General features: G+C 33.3%; 1 protein-coding gene across 1 annotated transcript; it reads left to right on the top strand.

The window, feature by feature from the left end:
* The first annotated feature begins 1,080 nt into the window (after positions 1-1,080).
* On the top strand, positions 1,081-13,602 carry LOC142639041 (signal peptide peptidase-like 4). The gene is made up of 14 exons (XM_075813134.1): positions 1,081-1,381; positions 4,871-5,029; positions 5,157-5,268; positions 7,687-7,806; positions 7,957-8,108; positions 8,238-8,420; positions 9,961-9,995; positions 10,852-11,014; positions 11,153-11,206; positions 11,927-12,019; positions 12,147-12,289; positions 12,711-12,781; positions 13,134-13,217; positions 13,310-13,602. The coding sequence occupies exons 1-14, from the start codon at positions 1,199-1,201 to the stop codon at positions 13,414-13,416; spliced, it is 1,659 nt and encodes a 552-aa protein (XP_075669249.1). The 5' UTR covers positions 1,081-1,198; the 3' UTR covers positions 13,417-13,602.
* The last annotated feature ends 2,478 nt before the right edge of the window (positions 13,603-16,080 follow it).

Raw genomic sequence — 16,080 nt, forward strand, 5'->3', positions numbered from 1 at the left:
AACCGTTACCCCCCTCATCACGAGGAGTTGGTTGAATTTTCTCATCCACGAAAACAAATATTGTTAAGAAACAAAGTTTCCCCCCAAATTAGGTTCAATGAATCTCTTCTAATTCATTATGTGGCAACTTATAAAACCGTTACGTGTATTATACGTATATAGTCTTATCGATCACCACATAGCAGGTTGAAAGAATTTTATTTCAAACTAGTTTGAAGGCAAAGTTTTTCTATTGTTGACAATCTTATTAGGCAATCATGCAATTATGGCTAAATCGATCTTGACTAGTTTTAGATTAAGATTCTTTAGAGTTTTTAAGGTAATTCCATAGTGTACATTTATAGAAATCTTTTAATCTACTTAAAAATGAATGTATTGGATTTTTTCAAATTATTAATATATTCACATTAATACTAAAATTAACAGTAGTCAGTATGTATTTAAAAATACTAATAATGTGACAAAATATAATCAATTTATTTCCAAAATGAAAGGATAAATTTTTAAAAACATTATAACTAATTTCTACTGGTTTTAGCTTGAGCATGCAAATTTAATATATTTCATCACCAATGATTATGACCCAAACAAAAGAATAATACTATATACATAATAATTTTTTTCACAACTATTTAATCCATAAATTAATGTTGATTATTATACACGCCCATGACCTTATCATCTATTTATCAAAAAAATTCCCACACAATGAGTTGTCAAAATTTGTTGTGACTTTTGACAATTATTGATAAGAAAACACAAAAGGTAAACCGTACAAAAGTCGTATTGGGCCTATTGGCTAATAATTGTACTTCCCGCCAAGCAGGCAACGTGAAAACACGCGCCTAATCCCGCGTATGACATATGCAACCCATTCCCAACACACTTGTAAAAGCGAAGTGAAAGTAAGAAAACTAGTTCAACGGTTACAACACGGCGTTCTTTACATGTCCACTCTACAAACAAACGACAAAAGTAGAAAGCAAAGACAACTTCCTTAACAAAAATTAAAATAAAATTAATAATTAAAAAAACAAAAAAACAAAAGCTCTTCCATCCTCTATTTCTTTCTTTCAGCGATATTTCTCTCCCTTTCACATTTCCTCTTCTTCCTCAGAACCTCTCTCTCTCTCTCTTTCTCTGTCTCTCTCTGTTTTGTTTTTTTTTGTGGAGAAACCCTAACCTTTCTCTTAGTTATATGACTCTGACAGAGACCAAATCTAAGTTAGTTTCTTTGAATTTAATGGGTTTTCAGGGAGATATGTTGTGTGTAGTGGGAGTTTTGTTGGTGATGAGTGTGACACTTGGCTCAGCTGGAGACATAGTTCACCAAGACGACCTTACTCCCTCTAAGAAAGGCTGTGACAACAACTTTGTTCTGGTACGCCTGCTGTTTTTTTTTTTTTTTAAATGAAAAATAAAACCCCCTAATTTATTTTTTAAAAGTTTCTTTCCTTATTGGATTACTGTTTGGTTGATGAGAAAAGAAGTAAGGGAAAGTGGGGGAATAGTAAAGATATGATACAGAAAGAAGATTTATTTTTTTTTTTTAAGCTTTTACTATTCATTTGGCTGAATATCCATTGATTCCTGTTTTTTTTTTTTTTTTTTGGGTTTAATTTACTTTCTGTTTTTTTTATTGGTTTGTTTAAAATTTTGTGGTTTATTTGATTTGGATGTTGGGAATTGTAATGCTCAATTCAATTGAGCTGAGTAGTTAGAATGGGTCTGGTGGAGTGGAAGAGAAAGGAAAGTAAACTTTTTTGGTTACATTTTTTGAGCTGCCTCGGTAACTAAAGATTGGTTACTTTGTTGAATTTTTGCCACTTATGTTTGGGTGCTGAGAAGATGGGGGGGAAAAGAATAGAGAAATGAAGTTTTGAATTCTTTTGATTGTGTGGTTTTTGTTGTCTTGGAGTGGTGTGAAATCATAATTTAGATTCAATTACAGCAGATTCCTCATTTTGTCTCAATTGAGTGGAATTTCTAGTTTCTTGGATTCTTCACATGTATGCACATACACACGTAGATGTTGCATTTTTAGGTAGCCAATCTTATCTCTGATAAATTTGCTCATTTTCTATTTCCTACTTCTATTTTGTTGTTTCCCAATTAATTGTTGAGAAAACTAACAAAAGTAATGGTTTACGCATCTCCAAGGATTAGAAATTTGCTCAAGTAAAAAAAATAAAAAATTGTATTGGGATCGGTTAAGTGGATATTCTAAGGTCTTAATGATGAATAACCTGAGGACTGTGCTTAAATTCTTTTTATATTCCAACAAATTTTCATCTACAACAACAACAGCAGGGCTTTACTTCTGTCTTGGAGTTTATGTTGCCATGTTTTTTTTATAAAAAATTTTGATGGAATTTTGTGATATTTACGGTTGTAAAAAATCTTGCATTTGGTAATTAGTAAGAGGAATAATGTAAAAATATTAGGGACTATTGACCTATCACCTAAGTAGGAAGTGTATAACTGTATATAAAGGTGTTAGGTAAATAAATATCCAAATCATAGAATGCTTTGTGGGGGGTGGGGGGGCGACAAATATTTGATTGAGTCATTATTGCTATTGAATGCTTTTATAGCAGGATCAAGAGTCTATTCTTCTGAGAATGATTTGCAAACTGTATATTGAGAGAGCATATGATCATGCTAATCAAGAGTGTTTAATCTAAAATGAAATTGGTTTTGGTGAGAGATGGAAGAGTTGGATTCCTTCTTGCATATCTTGAGTACATTTCTTTATTCTGGCTAATGGCATTGCACCTGGTTTTTCCAACAGTTCCTGGAGGTTGAGATAGAGAGGCCCATTATCACTGTTATTGTTTATCCTTGTGATAGAGATATATAGTAGAATGTTCCCAAGATCTGTGGAGAGTGGTTTTGTGGCACTCTAAAGATTTCTCTCATACTTTTTGGTGATGATACTATTCTAGTCTATGATGCAAATTTGGAAACCTCCTTCACATTAGAGGTTTCCTGCTTTTCTTTGAGGCAGTGTTAGGTTTAAAAGTGAATTTGGGCAAGAGCAAGCAATCTTGTTCTTGTGGGGGAAGTTGATGGTACTAATGACTTGGTAAATATATTGTGCTGCAAAGTTGATTGTTAGCCTGTGAGCTTTCTTGGCATGCTTTTGGTCTTCATATGAAGCAATCCAATTCTAGAAAAAAGAAATGGACTGAAGTTTGTTTGGGTTGTACTTGTCGGAGGGTGGAAGGCTAACTCTTTTAAAGAGTACTTTATCTAGTCTATCAATCATTACCTATCGTTATTCACCATTTCTGTTTATATGGTAAATTGATTGGAAATGTTGCAGCTGAATCTTTTATGGGGTGACTTAAAAGATGAATTCAAATTCTATCTTGTGGATTGGAATGCGCTGTGCACTCCAATCAGAAGTGGGGGTTGGGTCTGAGAAAATTAAGCACCTTCAATCAAGTTTTGTTGGATATGTGATTGTGGTGCTTTGGAGATGAAGAAAATCATCTTTGGAGACAAGTTCTTGGCCTGAAATATAGGAAAGATTGGGGTAATGGACAACGTAGGTAGTAAGAGGCATTCATGGATGTAACCTTTGAAGAAATAACAGGGTAAGATGGGATCAATTCGTAGCAATGTTTAAAACCCGTTTCAATGACCGTTGCAGTTTGTCTATTGTAACTAAAATACTGAATATCTTAGTATTGATGCATTCTTGTGTACTGTATAATATATATTGACTCCTCATTATATAAATATAAAAAGTTCATTCATTTTTCTTTCAAGATTAAATATTAGAGAATTTTAACATTATTAATATATATTGACTCCTCATTATATAAATATAAAAAGTTCATGCATTTTCCTTTCAAGATTAAATATTAGAGAATTTTAACATTATTATTAACCCAATCACATAAATATATTAAAGAAGCATTTGGAGTTGGAATCAGGTAATAATCTTGTTAAAAAGATATTAACTTTGGTGGATTGGTGGTGCATGTGCAAATATGTATCTGTGAAACAGTGGATCATTTGCTAGTTCATTGAGCAGTGGCCCATGAATTAGTCTTTCATTTCCTCAGCTTTTGGAGATTATTGGGTGATGCCTAGGGGGATCATTGATGTGCTTTTTGGATGGAGAATCCGGTTTGGTAAGCATGAATGTTGTCCTCTTTAGAATACATCCCTCTTTGTGTGATGTGGACAATATGGAGGGAATGAATAATTGAATTCTTAATGGTTTGGAGCTCTGTTATTGAGTTGAAATTAGCTTTTTGTTTGAGTGGTCCTGTATGCTTGGCACAAGTGATATGCATATTATGTTGTAAATTTTATTGATTTTCTTTCTTTCCAATTTTAATTCTTCGTTCTTGTAAAATTTTAGGAGAGCTTGCTATATACATCCTATGTACATGTGGTGTCTCCTTTGTTCTAATAAATTTATAATATTGCATAAAAAAAAAATTTCAAATGCTTCTTTCAATGCAATGTGTGAAGTTCAAATTTTGAGCTCCTTTTCTTCAAAGTTTGATTGGTTGCTAGAAAATTAATGATAAAGAAAAGAAAAGAAAAGAAAAAGAATAACCTTATTTCCCTTTTTTTTGTGAAAGGGGAGGGGGGTTCCAAGCAAAAAATCAACTCAACTAACTCTTGCACTGGTTTACAACTTTTTGATTGACTTGTATTCAGTTTCCAGTTTCCTTGTTTAATAAACACAAGTGTGAAAAACTTGAACTTTCTTCTTATTACTCAGTTTCTTGGCTGTGAAACCAAGCCTAAGCTTGTCAAGCACATGGTGCTTATATTGTATATTCTTTTATTAAGTATAAATAATTACCATGACTACGACATAACAGGCTTGATCCAATTTTTTCCATAGGTAAAAGTCCCAACTTGGATTAATGGTATAGAAGACAGTGAATATGTCGGCGTTGGTGCTCGATTTGGCCCTATCTTGGAATCAAAGGAAAAGCGTGCTAACCATACTAAAGTTGTTCTGGCTGACCCTCCTGATTGTTGTAGCAAACCCAAGAATAATGTACTCTCAATTTGAACTATCCATATCATGTTCCGCCATTTCATTCTATGGAGATTCACATGTGAAGCATGATTGATAGCTTTAAGACTAATCCTTTTATTTTGTGGATTGCCTTGCCTTTTGGTAGCTTACAGGGGAGGTCGTTCTGGTGCACCGAGGAAATTGCAGCTTCACAAAGAAGGCTAATATTGCTGAAGAGTCTCTCGCTATAGCCATCCTCATAATAAACAACCGTACAGGTATTAGCATACATGTCATTTATCATGTGTGTGATAATGATTTTTTTGAGCTGGTGGTCCATCCCAACAATCTAGTGCAGTCAAATGATCTCCATCTCATTTATTATTAGTTTGGCAAGCTGTTAGATTTTTTAAATGTTAAAGGAACTCTTTTTAGGAAAATAAATAGTTCATATTGATAGATACTTATATTTACAGAAAGAGGAAGGAATTCTGAGTGAGAAATGTGCAATTGGATTTGCAGCTACAGTTTAGAATCTATTAAAAGATTGTGGACCAAACTTTGTCCAATGTTCCTTCTTGTTTTGTCACTATGGCCAAAACTATATATAGAGGCCATTTCACCAAAATTACCCATGCCCTTGATTGACAACTGGAAATGTGGCAAGGATAAAGAGATTCGGGGAGACTACGATTAGATATTTCTTCTTTATGTTCAATTTTATCCTGCCCGAACATTTAAAATTCTGCTAGAGCTGTTATTAGAAAAACAGGCCTCTTGATTAGTATTATTACGTCCTTGTATATACTTACATTTGTTTCATTCCAAGATAATCTATTTGTGGATGTTATTTTGTCCAAAATAATTATTCTGTTTGAATTCTGCAAGAGTTATTACGTGATTTAAATTCAAAGAAAGATTAGTCCCTTATGTTATTTTCACAGAAACTAGGAACCTCTCATCTAGGTCCTGTTATTTTTTCAAGAGTTTGTTGCAGTACCATGATCCAATGATGTGTCTTCCATCAGGGATAGAGCATCAGTTTAAATTGTTATAATCAGGCTTTGGGGGAGGTTTTTATTATTTCTGAATCAATCTCAGGCCCTAGCCTAGCTAATTTGCAGTATCTTCCAATATGTGGACTACATAAGATAACTGCTTGGTGAGGTCATGCCCAGGGTTCAGATCATCAAGAATGCTTGTGAACCCATGCAATTTGAAAAGATTATTGATATTGATTCTATATATCTACAGGAAAACTTTGTCATACTAATCTGTTTTCAATGCTACTTATATGAATGAACCAATCTTAAGGAAATTATGGTGCCTTGAATGAGGTGAAAAATGCTGCCAAGATGATATGCAAGATGATATGCAACTCATTAGAGTGGTGGATTAAATGTTTCTCTTCTGAAATATAAAATTATATCAAATCAAATTGCAGTAAATGTGAAATGTGCTGTCACATGGTGCTTAATATTGTTTCTCTCAAAAGCATTTCACTGCCCTAATAAGAAAGTGCTCATTTTTCAAGATAATAATGTCCTTAAATGATTCATTGTTTGCTGATCTAGATCCTCTGTCTGGTTTGATGTTATAGTCTAAGTTGCACCGACATGAACGCAGGTATGGATACGAGGGTACGGTAATTTTTGAAAAATAAGGGTACGACACGGCGTGGGTACGGCAATTAAATAATTTATTAAATTTTATATTTAGGCATATGTTTTAATATTTTTAGACATAAAATATGTTTATGTCTAGAATTTAAATTATATAAGAACTACAAATAAGTAAACTAACACCCAAAGTAGTACAATAATACAAATAAAATGTTTAGAGTACAAACCAAAAATTTAAATAGGCTACATTCAACATCAAACTCAAAACATAAAAGAAAAACAATCTTTAAACTTTCAAGATTTTCATAGAACAACAAGTTCAAAATTTGTGAATTTTTGTTTTTTTTCTTCACTGCTGGCGTGTCCACGCCATGTTGGAGCCGTGTCAGAGAAGCGAAAAAAAAAGAAAAAGATAAAAAAGACACTGCTCGGACACCAGAGTCCGGCGAGTCTTACTGGAATCTGTGTCCAACACATGTCAGACACCGGTACTTTGCCAAAAATGGCGTGTCAGTGCAACCTAGGTTATAGTTGCTCCTGCTCTTTATATCACATTTTTACAATTTTATTCTCTAATATGTCATGGTTTTCACAATGCATACTTGTAACCACTTATTATACATGTAGGAAATGCCAAATAATTTGTGGTTATTGTTATGTACATTTCAACTACTCTATTTTTTATTAAAGGAAAGTCAAACTCACCCATTTGGGGAACCAGTGGTTGAAGTTGAACCCTAGCTCACCCCTTTTTTTTTGGGGGGGGGGGGGGGGGGGAGAGCCCAAGGTACAATGAAGCCAAGGTGCTTTTGGCATGTTAACTACTCTATTACTATTGGAGTTATAAAAGAAACATGTTTGTGATAAAATCAAATGCATATAGATCATATTAGTGATTAGAATAATCAATGTCTGTAGCCATTTCTGAAAAAGATCAGTTTATGAGGAAGCAGTGTTCAGTAGTGAGTACTGAAAAGGAAGTCATCATTGAACTAAATGTAATGATGATTAACATTTATCGAAATGATTACGTTAAACCATGTTTTTATAAGAAACTTTGGTTTTATTCTGCAGAACTTTTCAAGATGGTTTGTGAACATAATGAAACCGACCTAGATATAAAAATACCTACAGTAATGCTCCCACAAGATGCTGGTATGAACTTGATATATCAATTGGAAAAGAACTCCACAGGTATGCCTTTTTCTGCATATATTTGTCCAACTTAGTTTGGCAACTGCCTGTACATCCCCAATGCCGTTAAAGATTTTGTCATTGATAATACCTGATCTAGCATTATGATTTCTTGCCATGCACTTTGGCATGAACAGTTGCCTTTTTCAGTGTCTGTGCAGCTATACTCTCCTCTGCGTCCACTGGTTGACATCGCAGAAGTGTTTTTGTGGCTTATGGCTGTTGGCACCATCTTATGTGCTTCTTATTGGTCTGCATGGAGTGCCAGAGAAGCAGCTATTGAGCAGGACAAACTATTAAAGGTTATCTTCAGGTTTTCCAGATCTTTTTTGGTATTTCTGAAGGAGGATTTTCTTTTGTTGGGCTTGAATCCTTGCAAAATTAGTCACTGATTCTATCAATTGATATGTGGATTGGGGCTGTAATTGCAGGATGGTTCAGATGAAGTTTTAAATTTGGAAGATGTTGGCCCTAGTGGTTCTGTAGACATCACTACAACAGCAGCAATTCTCTTTGTTGTGATTGCTTCCTGTTTCCTGGTCATGCTTTACAAACTTATGTCAACATGGTTTATTGAGATTCTAGTGGTTCTATTTTGCATTGGTGGGGTAGAGGTGCGTGTATCTTCTATGTTATGCATGCACGGTTCACAATAACTAAATTCTAAGCATTTTTTTTCTTTTATGTTTTTGTTAAAAAAATTAAGAAGAAAAGATACCAAATGGTGAGAAACTCTATTGTTAAGTATATGCTACTTGTTATTTGCTTAGTTTAATTCCAATGTTACCTTCTAGAACTTGGTATTTTCTCTTAACATTTCAATCTCCTTTTGCTACAATGTTGGTCTGCAGCTCTCCATGCATCATTGTCTACAGGCAATGTAGTTTGAATATTTTATATATTTGCAAAACCTCTAGTTTGGTCTGTGTACGATATAAATTCCTGAGGCATATGTGAGCCTCTAGGAAATAGTTTGTGTTTCATGTAAACCTCTCACTCACTTTGAGCCACTTATTATGGAGAGAGTCTTAAGGGAAAAGATTAGAAATAGATGGGCCACGTTTGCTAGATTTGTTCTGTTGGAGGTGTTGGAATTCATTTTTATTATGATTTGTGGTGTGGCGATACAATATTAAAGGATAGGTTTCCTGATTATTTCCGATTGCCAGGCATGGATATGCAACAGTGGCAAATTATGTGGAATAGTCAAATGGTTTTGCTCATTGGAACCCTTTATTCCTCAGAGCAGTACACGACTGGAAATTAGAATCTATAGCAGAATTCCTGTATGATCAATAAGCTATTAGAGTTCGTCATGAGGGAGTAGATAAGTTAGTTTGTTCTCTTTCAAAAAGCTATGGTTTTCATGTCAAAATCTTTTCATCGCTCTGGCAGTGTTTTTTCTAGGCAGCCACTGGGGATTTTTCTTCTTGAACCATTGCTTTAAGAAAATCTTAACAACAGATAAGTCAAGAAAGCAAGGCATAATAATTACAGATTAGTGTTGCACGCATAAGCTAAATTGGGAGTTCTTGGATCATTTATCTCTTCATTGTACATTGCCCAGGAATTGTGGACTCTTGTTATTTCCCTATTTGAGATGAGTTAGGTTATGCCAAACTCAGTGATTGAACTATTGGCCGGTTGGAAGGGGGCCAAGGGGCATTTCAGCTAGCAGAGGAGTGATGAAATTTGGAAGCTATTACTTTTATATATAACATGGAGTATTTGGAGAGAAAGAAATGCACTGCATTTTTTTGGGGGAAATTATATACTACTTTTACAATTTTTTTAGAGTTCCTGGATCAAATGAATTCAGATAATAAACTTTCAGTTTTTGGCTCTTCCTTTGTATTCTTATACTAGGTTTGTGCCCCTATTTTCACTTTTTAAATGATATGTATTACTTTCAAAAAGAAAAAAAGAAAAAGGCCTTAGGGTGTTTTTCCTTATTCATCATAAGGTGATTCTGAGGTCCTTAACTTCATTAATCTTTTCAAAGACTGATAGTATAGAAATGCTACTAAATAAAATTATAAGTAAAGCCTTGGAACTAAGAAATGGATTTTCTCTTTTTCTTTTTTTAAATTTGCATATCATTCTGGCCATTCTTTTGAGATACATGGTGAACCTTTGCTCTCTTTGTTTTTACAGGGCCTGCAAACCTGCTTGGTGGCTTTGTTTACATGGTAAATGTGTTCTCTTTCTCTTTTCTATATTTGTTTTTCTCTTCCCATTCTGAAAGAAAGGAAAGGGAGTGGGGGAGGGAGCATTTCATCAAGAGTCTAACCATTTCATTTGTATAAGTTACTGACATCACTCAACTAGGATGATACTTTTCTAGAGAAAGTATGTCTTTTGTTTGGCAATCAATCTTATCTGGAAGGTTATTTTCGTTCCTTCCTAGGGAGTACAGATTTCTCTCTTCCCTTGGAACCTTTATTTCTACTTTTAGAATGTGATCTATCTAGTAAAGCAATCCAATTTTGTAAGTCACTGAAGATTTGATTAGAATCAAAGAATGGAGAACGTTCAGGTGTTGGACTCATTCCCTGACAGCTTATATGGTCGTTTGTGAACATAATGAAATGTGACTCTTTGATTGGATCCTACCACTTTGATCATCATAGTAGTAGTAATAATCAGCTTGAGACATATAGTTTTGACCGCTTGTATACCCTTGCGAGTCCATTACCTTTATGATCAGTGTACAAGTTATTCCTTTTCTTTTTTTTTCTTTTTTCTTTTTTGATAAATAGCGTATAGGTTATTCATATTTGTGAGGGAATAAAACATTTGGGAAGACATGGGAAAATTTTTATCAGATGCCATGTTTCCTAGTGATGTTAACTAAAAATGAGCATCACTCATATTGTAAGGGCTGATGAATTTCAATGTGGGAATTGCTTGCAAGCGTCATCTATTTTTAAGGAAAAAAAGGGAGAATTTCCTTGGAAATTGTGCTGGTGGTTGATATATTGATTTCTGATAAATTTTTGTCAATAGATCTTTGATAACATCAAACTGACAACTAAACAATTATAGTTTCAGACGGTTTGAACATGCTGGACAGTCATTTGTTAAGGTTCCCATCCTTGGAGCTATGTCATATCTGACCCTGGCAATTTCCCCCTTCTGCATAGCATTTGCTGTTGTTTGGGGTGTCAAACGCCAGCTCTCCTTTGCTTGGATTGGTCAAGATATCCTTGTAAGAGAAAGTTTATATTAACTTCCCCTTTTATATTGTGTCAATTCTCTTTTATATTTTAGCTTCATTGTAGTTTGCAAATGGATGAAGGGGCCAACTGACAACATAGTAACTTCCTTTTTTTCCCTCTCCAATCAGGGTATTGCACTAATAATCACAGTTCTTCAAATTGTTCGTGTCCCGAATCTCAAGGTGATGATCTAAACTCTTTTGGCTTTTCATGGTAACTGGTTAGAGAAATATGCAGGTTCTGCTATTATCTTATCTTGTTCTCTGTTGATTCTTTGTGATAGTCATGTAAGAAGATATTTGTTGTCGTTGACACATTACTCTAGCTTAAAGCTGTACACCTCAACTTCATTGTTTCCAAAAAAAAAAATACACCATGCCTTTTTAATTCTTTTAGAGTCTTTAGATATTCTGCCTCTCATGCTTATCTAACTTTAATTGTATGATTTTTAGCTGAAAGGTTATATAGTCCATAATTGGTGAAGTGTAACTCAGGACAAAATGAGAATTCATGTATTCAAAGAATTTAATGACAAATAAATCATTAGCTAATGTATACAACAAGAAATTGCTAGTTCAATGAAACTATATTGAAGCTGATATGTGTCCCCCCCCCCCCCCCCATTTTAAAGAAGTGTGTTAGCATGATGGGCATTCTTAACATGTTGAGGCAATATATGATTTAATTTAGGGATGTAGTTCTATATCAACTCATTAAGAAGTTTCAATTTGGTTATTTTGTTGAAGTTTCTAAGTTGAATTTGAATCAGGTTACTATGACTATTATTAGTTGGCAAGTAGCTGAGCAAATTCTGTTTCAATGCAAATTCAGTTTCAATGGGACATATGAGGATGATTATAATAAATTTTTCTGAAACAGTCTCTCCTTCTATATGTAATCAGGTTGGAACAGTCCTTCTCGGTTGTGCCTTTTTGTATGACATCTTTTGGGTATTTGTTTCTAAATGGTGGTTCCATGAGAGTGTGATGATAGTGGTAAGTGGCTCAAATAGTATTTTTCCTTCTAATTGCCTTCCTTGGTAAAGGTTGAAGTTTAGCTTTGGAGACATGTACCACCAAATGAGAGACTAACTTAATTTTTCATGTTTTCTTTTCTGTACAGGTAGCTCGTGGTGATAAGAGTGGTGAGGATGGTATTCCAATGCTACTAAAAATCCCACGGATGTTTGATCCTTGGGGTGGTTACAGTGTTATTGGATTTGGTGACATTATCTTACCAGGATTGCTGGTAGCATTTTCGCTAAGGTTCAAGCTCTGAAGCCATATATCACTACTACTAATAAAGTCCCTTTAGATCCCCTAAAACGTGAATTTTGACCACCGTTGTTTCTAAAAATTTTCATATGCCTCAAGATCTTTATGGAATTATATTAAGTATATTTTGGAGCTAGATGAAAATTACATGAACACTGCCTTCTAAGGCAATTATATACACACACACACACACACACACACACATACATATACATACATATACATATACATACATATACATATATATATATATATGTTCCCAGAATGCATACGTCTATCTTCAAGTGTGTTTTTTTCCTGGTGTTGTATGCCTAAGTGATTATTTCTTTGATATGTTTTAATTTGAGAAAGAAAACAGTTTACGCTGTCTGACATAGTCATATTTCTAACAATTGTGTGGGAAATTTGACAGGTATGATTGGTTGTCAAAGAGGAGTCTTCGAACAGGTTACTTCGTCTGGGCAATGACTGCATATGGTTTAGGTATGAGAAATGCTTTACCCAGAACCATGTTCCACTTGGACATTTAGAAAAGAGTGATATGAGGGTTGCTACAATTTTTACTAAATAAGCTTTGTAAACTAATATGTCAACTTTTAAACACAAAGCAATTAAAATTTTATTTATTATTTTGATGAGTCACGAATCCCATTTATTCACACATCAGTTTGTATAATTTGTAGTAACTTTAGCATTTTCATTAGTAACATAAAATATTAAGTTGCATGTATTATATATGGTATACTTGTTATGATAATTGTAAAATGACTTTACACTTCTTTTATTGCAGTTAGTTAACAAATTGTCTTGTGATCCTTGAAATTGTACCATACAGGTCTTCTTATCACATATGTGGCTTTGAACTTGATGGATGGACATGGCCAACCAGCTTTGCTTTATATTGTTCCATTCACCCTTGGTAAGCTGTAAAAACTTGGGAAAAGTGCACTCATGCATATGATATGCACCATTTTTTTTTTTCTACTCTTAATTCTCTGGTCATGATTGCAGGAACATTTTTGACATTGGGAAAGAAGAGAGGTGATCTTCACATACTGTGGACTAGAGGAGAACCAGAGAGGCATTGCCCACATATTCAACTCCAACCTTCCCAATAAAAGGACACATCAACCCACACTTGTATCATTTTTAGCTATTAGTAAAACTATGAAGTAAAACTATGAACTTAGGGAACAATTCTTACCTTTGTAAGTTGTAGGGCACCATGTAACATTTTTAGTATCTTCAAAAGATTAACCCATAATAGATTAACATTTTAAAACTGTAATTCCATATAGATTTCATGCGTGCACAATTATTCTAACTAGTTGAATTCTCGCACGATATGCAGTGCAATTTATTATTAGTTTTCTCCAATACTTCAATAAGTTTTATCAAGAATCATAGCTTAACTGGTTGGTACCTCAATTTCTAATAGAGACATTCATGATTTAGATCTTCACCCTTAACTATCGATGCTTAAAATAAAAATTAATAAATTTCTTTGTAAAAAATTATCTTTAGTAATTTTATAGATAAAATAGAAAGACACTAAGAGTAGTATAATGATTTGATCACACAATATATATGTGTTCACAAATTAAAAATTGCATGATATAGTGGTTAATATAGAGAAACATATATCATGCCTACTAAAAAATGTATATATCATTCGATTATTATTTTTTAGATTCTTGATTGTGTTACGTAAGCTTAATCATGTGTTTATAAGCTTTTGGGCACCTTCATTTACAAGCTAATTTTCAAATGTGAATTCTTTCCATGAATTTGTAATATTTGGTATTAAAGCCAATCACCACCTCAAGTAATTAGGTGTAACTCATTGAGTATGAGATCAAATGAGTTGTGGCTTTGTTGTTAGGTTCGGAATGAGCGACCTATAGGCTAAGATTAAAATAATTGATAGGTAAGTGGAGCTGCCAAAAGAGAAAGGGCTACCATTGGGTCAGTGTCACTAGAGTGAGCTGTTATGGATGTTGGCTGCGGAGCGTGATTGTATGTTATGATTCTAGTATTCCGAATGAATTAAGTGTAAATTTAACCATGTATTTGTAAGCTTTTGGACATCTTCCCCTTGTAAGGCGCTTTTCAAGGGTGAGTTCTACCCATGGGTTTGTAACAAATTTTCCCCCCTTTTTGTTGGACATTGTTTCAATTATTGTAAAAACAACTAAATTTGAGTAAGAATATCATATTTCAAATCAATTGTTTCTAAATTTTTTTTAAAAAAATTGTTCCTCATATAAATCTTAGAAAAATGATATTAAAATTTCATTATGCTATAACAAATAAACATATTTATTCTATTAGCAATCTTTCTAATTACATAGAATAAACACTATAATGTTAGTTCCACACACACACAAAGTTAGGAAATTTAAAGAATTAAGATTAATTTTAGTTAATTCACAAATATTTAATTTTTTTTAATGACTTTTGTGTCAATTGTTGTCAAAGTAACTAAACATGAGCAAGAATGTCATATTCTAAATTTCTTATTATTATTCCAACTAAAAATGGAGAAATTATTGTGTACTCTCGAAATACCATAAATGCGTACTCCCTCCTCTCACATAAATGATGGGTCTCACTAATTAAATTCATGGTGCAACCCACCATTTATGTAAGAAAATGGAATACGTATTTATGGTACTTCAAGAATACCTAATAATTTTCCCTAAAAATGATCTCTTATATAAAATTTACAAAAATAATCATTTAAATTCATTTAATATAAATAATTAATGTCACAACTATAAATAATTAATATATGCATTTACTCTATTACCTAATTTAATGAACTAATATTTTGATATAAATGCAACTTTGTTGATTTAGAAGCCTAAATAAAGAAAATTTCAAAAAATGCACCACATGACATAACCTCATACTCTCTAATATGAGGTCTTTGCTTTCACTTTGCTCTTAGGCTCGATGCAACACACGTACAAATTTTGCATGGGTGGGTTTAATTGGATTGGGAAGGAATTAAGGATGACTAGCCTCTTTTATTTTATTTTCAAGAGTTGTACTAGGACAAACGTCCAAACCCCAAACCAAAGGGGGAAAGAAAGTATCTTGCGTGTCTACTACGTGTCATCTTTTTTATTGCATGCGAGTTTCATATTTGTGAGGTCTACATGTGGGAAAGAATGTATATATCAAATGTATAAGATAATTATTGAGTTCATCAAAAATAGAAAAAAATAATAATAATTATTGAAAAGTATACTTTATAGTTTGACCCCTTAAAATTTGGAATTTTTATTTTATTTTGGCTTTTTATGTTTTAAAATTTTCATTTTAACCCTTCACATTTGAGTTCGTTGTCATATTGGTCATGTTATCCATTTTCGTTAGTGATTTAGTTACACCTAATATGAGTGACATGTTATAATGGATAGATGACACTTATTGACACTTAATGTTCATATCACTATGGACTTATATGGACGAGGTATCTTAATTGACGACACTTATCTAACACTTGGAAATAAATGGTGCTCCCTACTCTTACATCTATGATAGACCCCATCATAAATTTAATGAGTGAACCCTACCTTGAATGTGAGAGGAAATAATACTATTCTCCATGCCCTAGGATTACCTAAGTTTTTTTTTGTTTTTTTTTATTTAAGAAACAAACACACACACATATAAGGTAGAGGGAAAAGGGTTCTAAGATGAAGTTCCTAAGTTTATATTCATAAACTTATATAGACATAATTTATCAAACATTTAATGAACCATATACATTTAAG

This window comes from Castanea sativa, chromosome 6, assembly GCF_040712315.1.
Source record: "Castanea sativa cultivar Marrone di Chiusa Pesio chromosome 6, ASM4071231v1".
NCBI classification, from domain to species: Eukaryota; Viridiplantae; Streptophyta; class Magnoliopsida; order Fagales; family Fagaceae; genus Castanea; species Castanea sativa.